The sequence below is a fragment of the Gorilla gorilla genome, chromosome 19, assembly GCF_029281585.2.
Source record: "Gorilla gorilla gorilla isolate KB3781 chromosome 19, NHGRI_mGorGor1-v2.1_pri, whole genome shotgun sequence".
In the NCBI taxonomy this organism is placed as follows: domain Eukaryota; kingdom Metazoa; phylum Chordata; class Mammalia; order Primates; family Hominidae; genus Gorilla; species Gorilla gorilla.
In genome coordinates this window covers 69829928-69847284 of record NC_073243.2, presented here as the reverse complement: position 1 = coordinate 69847284, position 17357 = coordinate 69829928, and the positions used below count along the sequence as shown (strand labels likewise).

General features: G+C 36.7%; 1 protein-coding gene across 1 annotated transcript in view; it reads left to right on the top strand.

Moving 5' to 3' along the window:
- The window catches only part of FBXO4 (F-box protein 4), a 129817-nt gene extending 113386 nt beyond the window's left edge, over positions 1-16431 (top strand). Inside the window, exon 6 of the mRNA XM_055367532.2 lies at positions 14035-16431. Coding sequence (XP_055223507.2) covers positions 14035-14042 — 8 coding nt within the window. The 3' untranslated portion in view covers positions 14043-16431. The remainder of the gene's footprint in view (positions 1-14034) is intronic.
- Positions 16432-17357: the final 926 nt, after the last annotated feature.

The following is a 17357-nucleotide window of genomic DNA, read 5'->3' as shown; positions in this document are numbered from 1 at the left end:
AGTTACTGTAGGTGTGCAGGTTTATTTCTGGCTTCTCTTTTCTATTCCATTGGCCTCTGTGTTTGTTTTTATGCCAGTATCAAACTGTTTTAGCTACTATACTTCTGTAGTATAATTTGAAGTCAGGTAATGTGATTCCTTCAGTTTTGTTTTTTGCTTATGATAGCTTTGGCTATTCTGGGTCTTTTGTGGTTCCATATAAATCTTAGTATTGTTTTGTCTATTTCTGAGAAGAATGTCACTGGTATTTTGATAGGAATTGCATTGATTCTGTAGATTGCTTTGGGTTTTATGGGCATTTTAAGATTATTGATTCTTTAATCCATAATCATGGAATATTTTTCCATTTTTTGGTGTCCTCTTCAATTTCTTTTATCAATGTTTTATAGTTTGCATTATAGAGATCTTTCACTTCTCTGGTTAATTCCTAGGTGATTAACTTCACTTGTGGCTATTGTAAATGACATTACTTTTTTATTTCATTTTCACATTTTTCACTGTTGGCATATAGAAATGCCACACTGATCTTTATATATAGAAATCAGCATACTGATTTTTGTATGCTGATTTTGCATCCTGCAACTTTCCTGAATTTATTTACCAGTTCTAGGTTTGTTTGTGTAGTATTTAGGTTTTCACAAATAGAAGATTATATCATATGCAAGGAAGGATAATTTGACTCCTGCCTTGCCAATTTGGATGCCCTTTATTTCTTCCTCTTTTCTGACTCCTCTAGCTAGGACTTCCTGTACTATGTTGAATAACAGTGGTGACAATGAGCATTCTTGTTGTGCTCTGGATCTTAGATGAAAGGATTTCCGTTTTTCCCCATTCAGCATGATACTAGCTGAGGATTTGTCACATATGGCTTCAATATGATGAGGTATATTCCTTCTACACCCAGTTTTTTATAAAAGGATGTTGAATTGTATCAAATGCTTTTTCACCATCACTTGAAATAATCATATGGTTTTTATCCTTCATTCCGTTGATATGATATATTACACTGATTGACTTGCATATGTTGAACCATTCTTGAATCTCAGGAATTAATTCCACTTGGTCATGATGAATAATCTTTCTAATGTATTTTTCAATTCAGCTTGCTAGCATTTTGTTGAGGACTTTTGCATCAATATTCCTCGAGATATTGGCCTGTAGTTTTCTTTGTCTGATGTGTCTTTGACTGGTTTTGGGATGGGGGTAATGCTGGCCTCATAGAATGAGTTTGAAAGCACTCCATCCTCCTATGTTTTTTGGAACAGATTGAGTAGGATTGGTATTAGTTATTCTTAAAATGTTTGGTAGAATTCAACAGTGAAACCATTAGGTTCTGGGCTTTTCTTTACTGGAAGACTTTTTATTACAGCTTTGATCTCATTACTTGTTATTGCTCTGTTCAGGTTTTGGATTTCTTCCTAGTTCAATTGGTAGGTTGTATGTATCTAAGAATTTGTCCATTTCTTTTAGATTTCCCAATTAATCGGCATACAGTTGCTCATAGTAGTCTCTACTGATCCTTTGAATTTCTGCAGTATCAGTTGTAATGTCTCCTATTTTGTTTCTGATTTTATTTAGATCTTCTCTTTTTTCTTCTTAGTCTGGCTGAGGGTTTGTCAATTTTGTTTAACTTTTTTGAAAAACAGCTTTTTGTTTCATTGATCTTTTGTATTTTTTTCATTTCAATTTCATTTATTTCTGCTCTGCTCTTTATTCTTTATTATTTTCTTCTACCAATTTTGGGTTTGATTTGCTCTTGCTTTTCTAGTTCTTTAACATGCATCATTAGGTTCTTTATTTGAAGTTTTTCCTGTTTTTTGATGTAGGCACTGATAAGCTGCAAACTTCCCCCATAGTACTGGTTTTGCTGTATCCCATAGGTTTTGGTATGTTGTGTTTCCATTATCATTTGTTTCAAAGCATTTTCTAATTTATTCATTGACCCACTGGTCATTCAGGAGCCTATTCTTTAATTTCCATGTGTTTGTATAGTTTCCAAAGTTCCTCTTGTCATTGGCGTTTGGTTACATTCCACTGTGGCCAGAGAAGATGCTTGGCATTATTTCAATATGTTCAGTGTTTTAAGACTTGCTTTGTGAACTAACATATGGTCTATCATTGAGAATGACCCATGTGCTAAAGAAAAGAATGTGTATTCTATAGTCACTGGGTGAAATGTTCTGTAAATACTTATTAGATCCATTTGGTATACAGTGCACATTGAGTCTAATATTTCTTTTTTTGATGTTCTGTCTGGAAGATCTGTCTGGAAGAAATGCTGAAATGGGGTGTTGAAGTCTCCAGCTATTATTGTATTGGAGTAGCTCTAATAATATTTGCTTTATACATCTCGGTGCTCAAGTGTGGGTGCTTATATATTTAAAATTGTTATATTCTTTTGCTGAAGTGACGTCTTTATCATTATATATTGATCTTTTTTGTTTCTTCTTATGGTTTTTGTCTTGAAATCTGTTTTGTCTGAAAGAAGTATAGCAACTTCTGCTCTTTTTTGGTTTCCATTGGCATGGAATATCTTTTTCCATCCCTTTATTTTCAGTTTTTGTGTGTTTTTATAGGTGAAGTGTGTTTCTTACAGACAACAGATCAATTGGTCTTTTTTTTTCATCCATTCAGCTGCTCTATGACCTCTTATTGGAGAGTTTAGTCCATTTATATTCAATGTTACTATTGAGAAGTAAGGACTTCCTCCTGCCATTTTGCTATGTGTTTTCTGGTTGTTCTGTGCTCATCTCTTCCTTTTTTCTTTCATTTCCTTTCTTCCTTTAGTGAGCATGATTTTCTCTGGTGACATGATTTATATTCTTGCTTTTAATTTTTTGTGTATCCAATGTATCTTTTTTGGCTTGAGGTTACCATGAAGGTTGCAAATACTATCTTATAACCCATTATTTTAATCTGATAACAACTTAACATAGTTTGCATAAACAAACAAAAAGAAAACTAAAAAAAAACAACTCTATGCCTTAACTTTGTTTCCCGCTTTTTACCTTTTTTTGTTTTAATTTTTATCTTATTGTACTGTACTATCTATGTCTTGAAAAGTTGTTGTAGTCATTTATTTATTTGGTTCAATGTTTAGTCTTTATACAGAGGATGAGTAGTTTACACATCACAGTTATTGTTATAACAGTTTGTGTTTTTCTGCATGCTTACTATTACCAGTGGGTTTTATATCTTCAGATATTTCTTTTTGCTCATTACATTCCTTTTCTTTCTTATTGAAGTACTCCCTTTGGCTTTTCCTGTAGGACAGGTCTGGTATTGACGAAATCCCTCAGCTTATGTTTGCCTCAGAAAGTCTTTATTTCTCCTTCACATTTGAAGAATATTTTCACTGGATATATTATTCTAGGATAAAACTTTTTCTCATTCAGCACTTTATATATGTCATGCCACTCTCTCCTGGCCTGTAATGTTTTTACTGAAAAATCTGCTGCCAGACATATTGCAGCTCCATTGTATATTATCTGTTTCTTTTCTTTTGCTACTTTAGGATCCTTCCTTTATCCTTGATCTTTGGAAATTTTATTATTAAATTCCTTGAGGTGGTATTCTTTGAGTTAAATCTGCTTGGTGTTTCATAACCTTCTTGTAATTGGATGTTGCTATCTTTCCCTAGGTTTGGGAAATTCTGTTATTATCCCTTTAAATACATTTCCTACTCCTATCTCTTTTCCTACCACGTATTTGAGGCCAATAAGTCAGATTTGCCATCTTGAGGCTATTTTATACATTCCGTAGGTGTGCTTTATTGTTTTTATTTTTTTTTTATTCTTTCTTTTATCTCCTCTCACCATGTATTTTCAAATATCCTGTCTCCAAGCTCACTAATTCCTTCTTCTGTTTGATTCATTCTGCTATTAAATGACTCTGATACATTCTTCAGTATGCCAATTGCATTTTTTTCCACTCCAGAATTTCTGCTTGATTCTTTTAAATTATTTTAATCTCTTTGTTAAATTTATCCAATAGAATTCTGAATTCTTTCTCTGTGTTATCTTGAATTTTTTGGAGTTTCCTCAACACAGATATTTCTAATTCTCTGAAAGGAGAACTACAAATCACTGCTCAATGAAATAAAAGATGATACAAACAAATGGAAGAACATTTCATGCTCATGGGTGGGAAGAATCAGTATCGTGAAAATGGCCATACTGCCCAAGGTAATTTATAGATTCAATGCCATCCCCATCAAGCTGCCAATGACTTTCTTCACAGAATTGGAAAAAACTACTTTAAAGTTCATATGGAACCAAAAAAGAGCCCACATCGCCAAGTCAATCCTAAGCCAAAAGAACAAAGCTGGAGGCATCACACTACCTGACTTCAAACTATACTACAAGGCTACAGTAGCAAAAACAGCTTGGTACTGGTACCAAAACAGAGATATAGACCAATGGAACAGAACAGAGCCCTCAGAAATAATGCTGCATGGCTACAACCATCTGATCTTTGACAAACCTGACAAAAACAAGCAATGGGGAAAGGATTCCCTATTTAATAAATGGTGATGGGAAAACTGGCTAGCCATATGTAGAAAGCTGAAACTGGATCCCTTCTTTACACCTTACACAAAAATTAACTCAAGATGGATTAAAGACTTAAATGTTAGACCTAAAACCATAAAAACCCTAGAAGAAAACCTAGGCAATACCATTCAGGACATAGGCATGGGCAAGGACTTCATGTCTAAAACACCAAAAGCAATGGCAACAAAAGCCAAAATTGACAAATGGGATCTAATTAAACTAAAGAGCTTCTGCACAGCAAAAGAAACTACCATCAGAGTGAACAGGCAACCTACAAAATGGGAGAAAATTTTTGCAACCTACTCATCTGACAAAGGGCTAATATCCAGAATCTACAATGAACTCCAACAAATTTACAAGAAAAAAACAAACAACCCCATCAAAAAGTGGGTGAGGGATATGAACAGACACTTCTCAAAAGAAGACATTTATGCAGCCAAAAAATACATGAAAAAATCCTCATCGTCACTGGCCATCAGAGAAATGCAAATCAAAACCACAATGAGATACTATCTCACACCAGTTAGAATAGCAATCATTAAAAAGTCAGGAAACAACAGGTGCTGGAGAGGATGTGGAGAAATAGGAACACTTTTACACTGTTGGTGGGACTGTAGACTCATTCAACCATTGTGGAAGTCAGTGTGGCAATTCCTCAGGGATCTAGAACTAGAAATACCATTTGACCCAGCCATCCCATTACTGGGTAGAAAGGATTATAAATCATGCTGCTATAAAGACACATGCACACATATGTTTATAGTGGCACTATTCACAATAGCAAAGACTTGGAACCAACCTAAATTTCCAACAACAATAGACTGGATTAAGAAAATGTGGCACATATGCACCATGGAATACTATGCAGCCATAAAACATGATGAGTTCATGTCCTTTGTAGGGACATGGATGAAACTGGAAACCATCATTCTCAGTAAACTATCACAAGGACAAAAAACCAAACACCACATGTTCTCACTCATAGGTGGGAATTGAACAATGAGAACACATGGACACAGGAAGGGGAACATCACACACTGGGGACTGTTGTGGGGTGGGGGGAGGGGGGAGGGATAGCATTAGGAGATATATCTAATGCTAAATGACGAGTTAATGGGTGCAGCACACCAACATGGCACATGTATACATATGTAACAAACCTGCACATTGTGCACATGTACCCTAAAACTTAAAGTATAACAATAATAAAATTAAAAAAACAAACAAACAAAAAAAGAAAGGTCACATATCTGTGTTTCTCCAGGATTTGTCGTTAATGCCTTATTTAGTTCATTGGTGAGGTCATGTTTACCTGGATGGTCTTGATGCTAGTAGATGTTCTTCAGTGTCTGGGCATTGAAGAGGTAGATATTTATTGTAGTCTTCATCATCTGGGCTTATTTGTACATGTCCTTATTGGGAGGGCATTCTAGATATTCGGTAAGATTTGAGTGCTGTGATTTAACCTGTATCTGCATTAGGAAGCATCGTAAGTTCAGTAACACTGTGGTTCTTGCAGACTTGTAGAGGTACCACCTTGGAAAAGATTCAGGAGAATTCTCTGGATTACTAGGCAGAGACTCTTGTTCTCTTCCCTTACTTTCTCCCAAACAACTGTAGTCTCTCTCTCACTCTCTCTGTCTTTCTTTCTGTGTGTGTGTGTGTGTGTGTGTGTGTTCTGGGTCATGTAAAGCTGGGGGTGGAGTGACACAATCACCCCTGTGCCCACTACCACTGTGTCTGTGCTGGATCAGACCTGAAGCCAGCACAGCACTATTTCTCACCCAAGGCCTGCAGTGACGGCCCTCTGGCTACTGCCTATGTTTTTCAAGGCCCTGGGGCTCTATAATAAGCAGATCATAAAGCCAGGAAGGCCTATGTCCTCCCCTACAGTCTAGGGAGTTCCCTCAGGTCTTGGGTGGGTCCAGAGGTGCCATATGGGAGTCAGGCACTAGAATAAAAACCTCAGAAGTCTACTTGGTGTTCTATTGCACTGCAGCTGAGCTGGCACTCAATTCACAAGGCATAGTCCTTCCCACTCTTCCCTCCCACTTCCCAAGGCAGAGAAGCCTTACCTCTTAGCCCCCACCACTATAGACAATGGGAACTACTGCCAGACTACTGCCAACATTCCCTTAAGGCTAAGGTCTCTTAAGTCAGCTTATGGTGAATGCTGCCTGACGTGAGACTCACCCTTCAGGACAGTGAGCTCCCCTCTGGCCCAGGGCAGGTCTAGAAATGCCATCCAACGTTCAATTCCCGGAATCAAGAATCCCAAGGGCCCAATTGGTGCTCTACCCCCCTGTGGCTGTGCTAGTACCTAAGGTGCAAGAAAAAGTCCCCTTTTACTTTTTCCTCTGATTGTTTCAAGCAACAGGAGTTTTACACCATAGCCACTACAGGTGGCACTGTGCTGAGTCTCACCTGAAGACAGCAGGTCTCAGAGGCTCACCCAAAGCCCTCAACATAGTGCCTGGGTATCACTGCTGGTTATTCAGGGTCCAAGGGCTCTTCAATTAGCAAATAATGAATGCTCTCAGACCTAGGTCCTTCCCTTCAAGGCAGCCGGTTCCCTTCTGGCCTAGGTGGTGCTAGAAATGCCTGGAATGGGGCCTGATGACTTTGACTGGTGCCATATCATGCTGTGGCTGAGCTGGTATCCAAAATTCAAAACAAATTCCTCCCCACTGTTCCCTCTCCTCTACTTAAATGGAAGGAAGAAGTCTGTTTTGAAGTTGTGAGCTGTGCAGCCTGGGGTTGGGGGAGGGGTGATGTCAGCACTCCTTTAGCTTCCCCAGCTGGCATGCTAGCAGGTTGCATCTTCCCACAACTCCAGTCCACTGTCTCTTGTCCCAGTTCAACACTAGGAGTCACCTAGGAGTTGCAGTCTTTATGGCCTAGACTGCTTTTCATGTCCACTTAGACACACACGACACTGTAGCCCTCAGGGGTGACGTTTTTTTAAAATTTTACTTTAAGCTCTGGGATACAAGTGCAGAACGTGTAGGTTTGTTACACAGGTATACGTGTGTCATGGTGGTTTTCTGCACCTATCAACCTGTCATCTAGGTTTTAAGCCCTGTATGCATTAGCTATTTGTCCTAATGCTCTTCCTCCCCTCGACTCCCACCCCTCAACTGGCCCTGGTTTGTGTTGTTCCCCTTTCTGTGTTAATATGTCCTCACTTATGACTGAGAACATGCGGTGTTTTGTTTTCTGTTCCTATGTTAGTTTGCTGAGGATGATGGCTTACAGCTTCATCCATGTGCCTGCAAAGGACATTATCTCATTCTTTTTATGGCTGCATAGCATTCCGTGGTGTATATGTGTGACATTTTCTTCACCCAGTCTATCATTGATGGGCATTTGGGTTGGTCATGTCTTTGCTATTGTAAATACTGCTGCATGCGTCTTTATAGTAGAATGATTTATATTCCTTTGGGTATATACCCAGTAATAGGATTGCTGAGTAAAATGGTGTTTCTGGTTCTAGATCCTTGAGGAATCACCACACTGTATTCAGCAATGGTTGAATTAATTTACATTCATTACCACCAATAGTGTAAAAGCATTCCTAGTTATCCACAGCCTCATCAGCATCTATGGTTTTTGACTTTTTAATAATTGCCATTCTGACTGGTATAAGATGGTATCTCATTGTGGTTTTGATTTGCATTTCTCTAATGATCAGTGATGTTGAGCTTTTTTTTTCATGTTTGTTGGCTGCATAAATGTCTTCTTTTGAGAAGTGTCTGTTCATATCCTTTGCCTGCTTTGTGATGGGTTTGTTAGTTTTTACTTGTAAATTTGTTTAAGTTCCTTATAGATTCTGGATATTAGACCTTTGTCAGATGAGTGGATTGCAAAAATTTCCTCCCATTCTGTAGGCTGCCTGTTCACTCTGATGATAGCTTCTTTTGCTGTGCAAAAGCTCTTTAGTTTAATGAGATCCCATTTCTCGATTTTGGCTTTTGTTGCAATTGCTTTTGACATTTTCGTCATGAAGTCTTTGCCCATGCCTGTGTCCTGAATGGTATTACTTAGGTTTTCTTCTAGGGTTTTTATGGTTTTGGATTTTACATTTAAGTATTTTATCCATCTTGAGTTCATTTTTGTATAAGGTGTAAGGAAGGGGTCCTGTTTCAGTTTTCTGCATATGGCTAGATTGTTTTCCCAGCACCATTTATTAAATAGGGAATCCTTTCCCCATTGATTGTTTTTGTCAGGTTTGTTGAAAATCAGATGGTTGTAGATGTATGGTGTTATTTCTGACATCTCTGTTCTGTTCTATTGGTCTATGTATCTATTTTGGTACCAGCACCATGCTGTTTTGGTTACTATATCCTTGTAGTATAGTTTGAAGTCAGGTAACATGATGCCTCTTAGCTTTGTTCTTCTTGCTTAGGATTGTGTTGTCTATACAGGCTCTTTTTTTTCCATGTGAAATTTAAAATAGTTTTTTTTCTGATGCTGTGAAGAATGTCAATGGTAGTTTAATGGGAATAGCATGGAAACTATAAATTACTTTGGGCAGAATGGCCATTTTCTTGATATTTATTCTAAAGATGGTATGTTTTTCCATTTGTTTGTGTCCTCTCTTATTCCTCCTTCCCATCCCTTTTTAGCTGTATTCCTAGGTATTTTATTCTCTTTGTAACAATTGTGACTGGGAGTTTATTCATGGTTTGGGTCTCTGCTTGTCTCTTGTTGGTTTATAGGAATGCTTGTGATTTTTGCACATTGATTTTGTATCCTGAGACTTTGCTGAAGTTGCTTATCAGCTTAAAGAGTTTTGGGGTTGAGATGATGGGGTTTTCTAAATGTAGACGGGGAATTTGACTGCAAACAGAGGCAATTTGACTTTTTCTCTTCCTATTTGAATACGCTTTATTTCTTTCTCTAGCCTGATTGCCCTAGCCAGAACTTCCAATAGTATGTTGCATAGGAGTGGTGAGAGAGGGCATCCTTGTCTTGTGCCAGTTTTTAAAGGGAATGCTTCCAGCATTGGTTAATATTATGACCAATCTTATCAGAAGCATTTTTAAATATTGTGAAACTGTTAATCTCATAGTTGCAGGTACAAGCTTTCTATAATTCTAATTTTCTCTCTAAAGGTCATATATTGTCATTGGCATTGGATTACTGTCAATGTTTTCCTTTAAATGACAGGCTTATTTCATTTTTGAGAAAATGCCTGCCAGATACTCAAGTTTGAAGAACCATGGTTTGTCTGCCAGCATTCCTACAAATAAAAATCGTGTTCCATGAGAAAAGAGGCTTGTTCAGCTTGCAGCTCAAACTGTCATGCAAGAGCTTTTCCCAGAGGCAATTTTTGTACTTTGGTATGCAGTGAAAGTCCTTTATGTGCACTTTCCATTTTTTCACACAGGCTATTAAAGAGAGAAGTACTGAATGGTTAAGATTTAATAAAATTAATATTTTTTATTGGCTCATTAAGGACATTTTTAACTGAAACTTGCCTTTAAAAAAATACAAACTGAGTTTAAACTGACCCTGCCTTGATTTGTGGTAAGGTGACAGCAGTTCTACCCACTATTAATTTTGTGCCATCAGTGCAAATGTCAACACAGTGAAAAAGGCAAGTAATATCCTAGTATAATTATCAAAATAGTTTTGACATTGCAGACTGCTTAAAACAGTCTCATATACTCCTAGTGTTTTTCAGATATTACTTTGAGAACCACTGGGGTAGAAATTAGAATTTTGGAAGATAAAAACCATAAATTTAAATGGTGGCTTTGGGATGGGAGCCTAATCTGTAAAATAATCAAATTCTTCTCTTCATTTTTTTTTTTGAATGTTTAGTGGATGGGTATGTGAGGAAAATGGACAAAAGTAAAGTTATGTCTACAGAAGAAGTAGCATATTAGAATATGAGATTAGTCTTGTTACTAAGAAAAAAAATGGCTTACATAGGTATCAGCAAACTAGTACCCTCCTGCTACCTGTTTTGATAAAACGTTTGATTGGAAAACAGCACATAGACCACATGACCTGCAAGGCAAAAATGTTTACGCTATGGCCTTTTAAAATAAAAAGGGTCGTTAGCTCTTGTCTTAGATAAATGTATTTACCTCTTAATTAAAACAGAGAGAAAATCAGCCATTAGTGAAATTCAAACATTTACCAAAAGGCTTTGAGTAGCGTTGTTTGCATCCAGCCTTATCTTGGGGAATTAAACTTTATAATATACACAAAGGGCCTGAGGGGGCAGGGTCACCTTTGATGGGGAAAGTTGGAATTTCCAGAGGATAAGTGGCGAGATGCTGGACTGGATTGGAAGGGTTAGAGAAGAGACAGAGATAGGAGCAAAATATATGATACAAACTTGTAAATGACTTCCTTTCTACCACAGGTAGACAGTTACAAGCTTTTTTTATCTTCACATACCATACGCATTTTGAAAGCTAACTAATCCTTGAGTAAAGAACTTTATCATCTTAATATGATGGTCTGATATGTCTAGGGAATACTTGGTGGGGAGGGTACTAAAGAAAGGCTAATCCCACTCCTCAGTCATCAGTTGTTTCTTGGGTGTATTGAGAAGCTCCACCCAAATTTCCCTTTCCTCACAGAAAAGGGAGCACTCTCCAGCACTTGGTTCAGAGATTTGTTTTTTTAAAAGGAAAACCTAAAGACTTTATTTTTGCATGGCTTCTATGAATTGGAGATATTATTTATCCTCACTACAGTTGGAGTTCACTAATCAGTTTATTTAAGCTCATAGTATCTGTGTCAACAGAAGTATGCAAAAACAAAGCTCTTTATTTTGTAGGAGTTACCTTGGCAACATTATTTGAGGGGATTATTTGAGTACTCACTTGCAGGATGAGAGGCAAGGTTATGAGCAGGTATGTTTCTAGCTAAGCACTCCCCGTCCCCCACCTTCTTTTTAGCCCTGACAGAAAGAATCCTAAAATTGGAATGCGCTTCATAAAATCTAAGCATATTACACTGCCAAATTAGAGGAACTGAAACCATCCCTACAAATTTTATAAAGTTAATCAGGGAAGAAGGGAGGGGAAAAACAAAAATAAATTAAGCTTGCAGTGCATTCAGCATTAATCATTAGGTCAGCTTGTTCTCTGACCCACGTCTTCATAGTTGTTTGCCTATTGCCTCAGAATCACGTAGACTCTGTTAGAAGATTATAATTCCTCTTAACTGCTCTATAGATAACAACTTGAACATTTTAAAATGTTAAGTTTTCCCTTTGAGACATTCTTTCATGTCCTGCATAACAGTGAAACTACTGACATCCACTGGTCTGAAGGGCCACAGGGGAAGCTGACTCAGCAAAGAATGTAGTTTTCAAGACCCGATGCTTTCATCCTCCTAACCCCAACTAATCAATGACCTCAATTTTCCATCCCCTTAAAAGTCCACAATCCCCTTAGAAATATCAGCCCAGAACTCCTTGGGGAGATTTATTTGATGGTCTCCTCTCATTTTCTTGCTCAGTACCCTGCCATCATTAAACTCCTCTGCTGCTGTAAACCCTGCAGTCTTGGTGTGTTGGTATGTTACTGCACAGCAGGCAAACAAAGCAGTTGGTCCTATGACAGAAGCATGGGCAGCCCTTTCAGAATTCAAACAGTAAGGAAATGAGGTGTGGTATCTCCTTGACGGCGTGCCCGTTAAAAGACAGTGTTGTGACCTTTCCAGGAGCATTTTGCTGCCTTACATTCTCAGGTAGAGCATGCCATCAATTCCCCTCTCCCAGTGGAGAAAATAGATGGGTGGGATTTGGGACATGTGCCTTATCTGGTGAGGGATGACTCATATTCTGTTCACCACAAAGCAAGACGACACCTTTTAATTAAAAATATTAAGGTGGAAAAGCAGTTATGGATAGATTTGCAAGTGCCAATCTGTACTATAGTCATTGCTTAATCTTGTTTTCATTAAACGATTGTTTCCAATAAAGGGGAAAGGGACAGTTGAAGCAGAGAACTTGACAGAGAATGATATTCTACTACCAGCCATTCCAGGAACTGGTTTTATTTTCTATTTTGTTTTTAAAATTTTTATGTTAATTATTATGGGTACATGATATTTGTATATGTTTATGGTGTACATGTGATGTTGTCATACAAGCATACAATGTGTAATGATCAAATCAGAGTAATTGTGGTATCTATCACCTGAAGCATTTATCATTTCTTTGTATTAAAAACATTCCAATTCTACACTTTTAGTTATTTTAAAGCATACAATAAATTACTGTTAACTATAGTCACCCTGTTGTGTTACTAAGTACTAGGTCTTATTCATTCTGATTGTTATTTTTGCACCCATTAACTAACCCATTTTTATGCTCTCCTCCCCACTACCCTTCCCAGCCTCTGGCAATCATCACTGCACTCTCTACTTCCATGAATTCATTTTTTAAAGCTCCCACATTATAAGTAAGAACATGCAATATTTGTTTTTCTGTACCTGGATTATTTCACTTAACTTGATGTCTTCTGGAACTGGTTTATTTTTGCCTCTACTTTGTTTACTTCAGCTATACATCTTCCTTTTCATTTTCTATAAGATGTAGAACCCAATGCTTTGCCTCTTCCCTTGAATTAAATGATTATCCATAGTTACATATTATTCCCATGGCTTTATTCAGGAGAGAGTTTCACTTTATTCTAACTGTAATGACAAAGTTGAGAGCCCCGGTATAGTAAAGTGGCCTTGTTCTTTGCAGAAAAGCAACATGCAGCTATGTTAAAATTGAGCTCAAATTCTCTAAGATGAGAACAATCACAACTTGTGCTTTTTTGTGACACCTGATAGTGTCACAAAATACATAAGTACCTTTCATTTCTTGTTATTTGTCCTCTAGATTTGCTGAAAGAGTGAGACTTGATGAAAATGTTAAAAATGTAATATGTAGAATATCTTGACAATGTTCCTCACAGCTCTGTAAAATCGGGCAACCTGTTCCCCCTCTGGACCACCTCCCCACTATCCTTGTGCATTGCTGCTCCAATCACACTGGACTCCTTGCTTGATGTTAAACTTCCCAAGCATGTTCCTACCTGTGGAACTATGCACTTCTTTCTCCTCTGTCAGTAATGTTCTTCCCTTAAATATCCACTTGCTCTCTCTCCTTATTTTGCTGAAGACTCCTATAACCTCTGGTGACAGATGTACTCTGGGCTGGCCTCAAATGAATCACAGCCTTTTGTAAAACCCTCCTATTGAGTGTGGGCACACCTGTGACTTGCATCTAACTGAAAGAATATGGCAAAAGAGGTGGGAGAGTACTTCCGTGATAATGTTACCTTATATGGCAAAGGTGAAAAGAATTTTTCAGATATAATTAAGTGCCCAAATCAATTTGACTTTAAGTTAATAAAAATGGAGAGTATACTAGTGGGGCTAATCTAATCAGGTGACTCATTTGAAAGAATGCCTAGATTTTTCCGGAGCTCAGAGACTGTAAACTACAGAGAATCTTTTCTTCTAGCTGTGTAGAAGCATCCTGCCCTGAGTTCCACAGTTGGGAGGAAATGCATTCTGCTAACAACTACATGAGCTTGGAAGAGGAAACTGAGCCTCAGATGAAACCAGCTCTGGCTGACTCCTTGACTGCAGCTTTGTAAGATCCTGAGCACAGCACACATTGAAGCTGAGGCTGGACAGTGGGTGTTGTTTTAAGCCACTAAGTTTGTGATAATTTGATACCTAGCAGCAGAAAACTAATACACCTCCCTTTTGCAAGATGTATCCCATCTACCCTCTCTGTCCCTTTTCGCCACTTTGTTTTTCTTCATAGCCCATATACCTTTCATATTTCAAATAATTTAATATGTGTGTGTGTTTTTATTTTCTTTCCCCACTATGGTATAAGCTTCATAAGTGCAACTATTTTGGTTTCGTTTGTTTACTGCTCTGTCCGCACTGTTTAGAAGAGAACCTGGAACGTAATAAACACTTAATATGTATTTGTTCAACAAATGAATAATAATATTCTTCTGACTTCTTTGTTTTCTCTGTCACTCAACTGACTTCTGTGTTTCCAAGTTTCCCACAAAAGGATTTTTTTTATTTCTTCAATTTTTATCTTAAGAGGAACTTACCTCTCAGCAAAAGAGAAAATTATGTCAGTCAATGCCTTAACAATGGAGGTTTACAAGCAATCTCACTTCCCAAAGGCCAGAAAATAAGAAACAGGTTGTCAGATTAATTACAACCGATGGCACAGAATGCTTATTAGAGAAAAATCACCATAAATAAATTCTACAGTTTTAATATTTTTTAGGCTTTTCCAAAATCAACAGAAGATATATAAAGTTTCTTTACACATACAATCCCCAACACACTATGATCATTGATCTAGAAATATCTAGAGTTTTAGATTGGAAAGCAACTTTTGAGAGTTGTTTGGAACTCCCTTAGCTACTTTTATTTGCTTCTAATAAACACTCATGTTCGTAGCCAGACTCAGTTCAGTTTGGTGGAGTATTCTCTCCTGGTTCCTCTGCCTGGGACACTGCTGGCACAGAGACTCAAGGCTGTTAATACAAACTGTTCGATTTTAATCACTGAATTTAATTGGCTTCTATCTTTGAACTTGGAGGAGGAAATAGACAAACTCATGAGAAGCCCTCTTGTGTCCATCTCAGATCTGTGTCTCAGAGAGATTTGCTAAATATCTATCGTGTCTCACAATTGTCTTGACTCCTTGAATGTGGAAAAGAGTACATGCAAATTAGAGGACCCTGGGCAGCCCTTTCAGAAATCAAGTCTTCAGGACTAAGAAGCTTTTGTTTTTCCCTGAAAGCATACCTTTGAAAAAGAATGTTTTAACCATACTTTGAGCATGTGGCTTCTGTATGTTCAGAATACCTCCATGACACTGGGAATGAGTGTGAGTAATATATGATACACACACAAAAGCATTTCACAGATGTGAAGATCCATCTCTAATTTTCCTTTAAATTGATTGATTCCTCTACAGGCCTTTCATTCATTTTTGCCTTTTTCTGTTTGCAATTACTCTCAGATTTCACTGAGGGTAGAACAATTACATATTCCTGGACCTGTGCTTGTGGCTAGGAGTAGGAACCCTACAAGACAGTAGGGCTTTTGACACGATCCCTGAATACAAGTCTACCCAAGTAAGCAAAGACTGACCCCAATTTGGGGTGAGAATTGGTCTTGCTAATCTTTAAAAATTTTCTATTTTAAAGTTTAAAAATAGCATGCCTTCAAATCATTCCAACTATAACTATGGCAATATATTCATTTGTGAGAGGAATGATTCTTCTGCTTATTTTAAATAAGAAAATTATGCCTAAGCGATTTATTTTATTTAGCAAGACAATGACAGTTACAAAATTATAATTAAAAACTCTTGTGTGGAGATGCCAGTCTTAGATTTCCTCAAAGAAATGTGTAAAAGAAACTGATTACTTCTTTTGTATAGCTAAAAATATATTTGTTGATAAATCAAATATTGTTTTGAAATGTTAATATCCATTTTGTTCCTTATTAATTTGATTTTCTTTTTGTATATCAAGCCCTTTGAATAATAAAGCAGTATTAATAAATTATTTTTTTTGTTAGGGACCATAATGCAATACTTAGATTTATAAAATGTAGAAACAAAAAATTTAAAAAACAGAAGAAAAACTTTTTTAAAGCTCCATAATTATTTTTATTATAATGTGTGTGGAGAGACTATTGTCTGCTCAGCTTTATCATGGTTACAAAGATAGTTTTCCTCTAATCTTTGCTGTTTAAGAAAACAGGTAATTGCTTTACCAGACCCTCTGAAGAACTGAATTCTAGGTTTCTCTTCTTTAGACACAGTCTGAATGGTTTATGAATTTCTTTTAAAAAATAAAATTATCAGAAATTTAAAAATTTGCTTTTGCATCTAATTTGATAAATCATTAGATATATCTTATACAAGAAAAGTAAAAGCTAAATATTATTTAATGTTTCCTCCAATATGGGTTATAACTCAGTAGGTTATAAAATCAATTTAGTGAATGGGTAATTGGACTAGACTAGATTGGACTAGACTAGAATAATATCGAAACTATCAGAGTTCATTGTATACCCTAAGACAGTAAGGTTGACATTGGTTTGTGAAACTTTTGTTTTAGTTTTGTGTATAATATGTGTTTCTTATATTGCAAGTCACTACACTATCATATTAATTTTAAATATTGATGTTAGTAATATAATTTATGCAATCAATGAACAAGTTCTAATAAAATGATTTTAGTACACCAGATAATCATAGTGAAGGGTACAGGTTTTTAGTTAGACTGACAGTATTCACATACAGCCTTGTCACTTACTGGCAGTGTAGCCATGCTCAAGGAACTGGGTCATAGTTTCCTAACAAATAAGATGGGTAAAAATTGCATCTATACCAGAGAATTGTTATATTTATATAAGAAAATACACATAAAAGGCTCAGTATATGCCTCACACAAAGCTCATAGCAACCAGCTACTATAACCATCAAACTTTTAGTTTTCAGTTACTATTTCCTAATGAGAAGAACAGAAAAGATATTCTCTTTGTTTCAAGCAACAGATGATTTAGGTAAGAAAAACCTACGAAAAAGGAAAAAACAAGCCAAAGAGAAAGAGAGAGTTGGGATACCAGGATGGTAATGACAAAAATTTTGCAGTTATTCTCAGATCAATATTCAAAAATTTAGTCCAATTGTTTATCAAATAATAAATTGTAGGCAACCAACAACTTTACTGTTGTCCAATGTCAATAGAAAATTTTATATACGAAATGTGGAATTAATTTCTTACCCTTTTA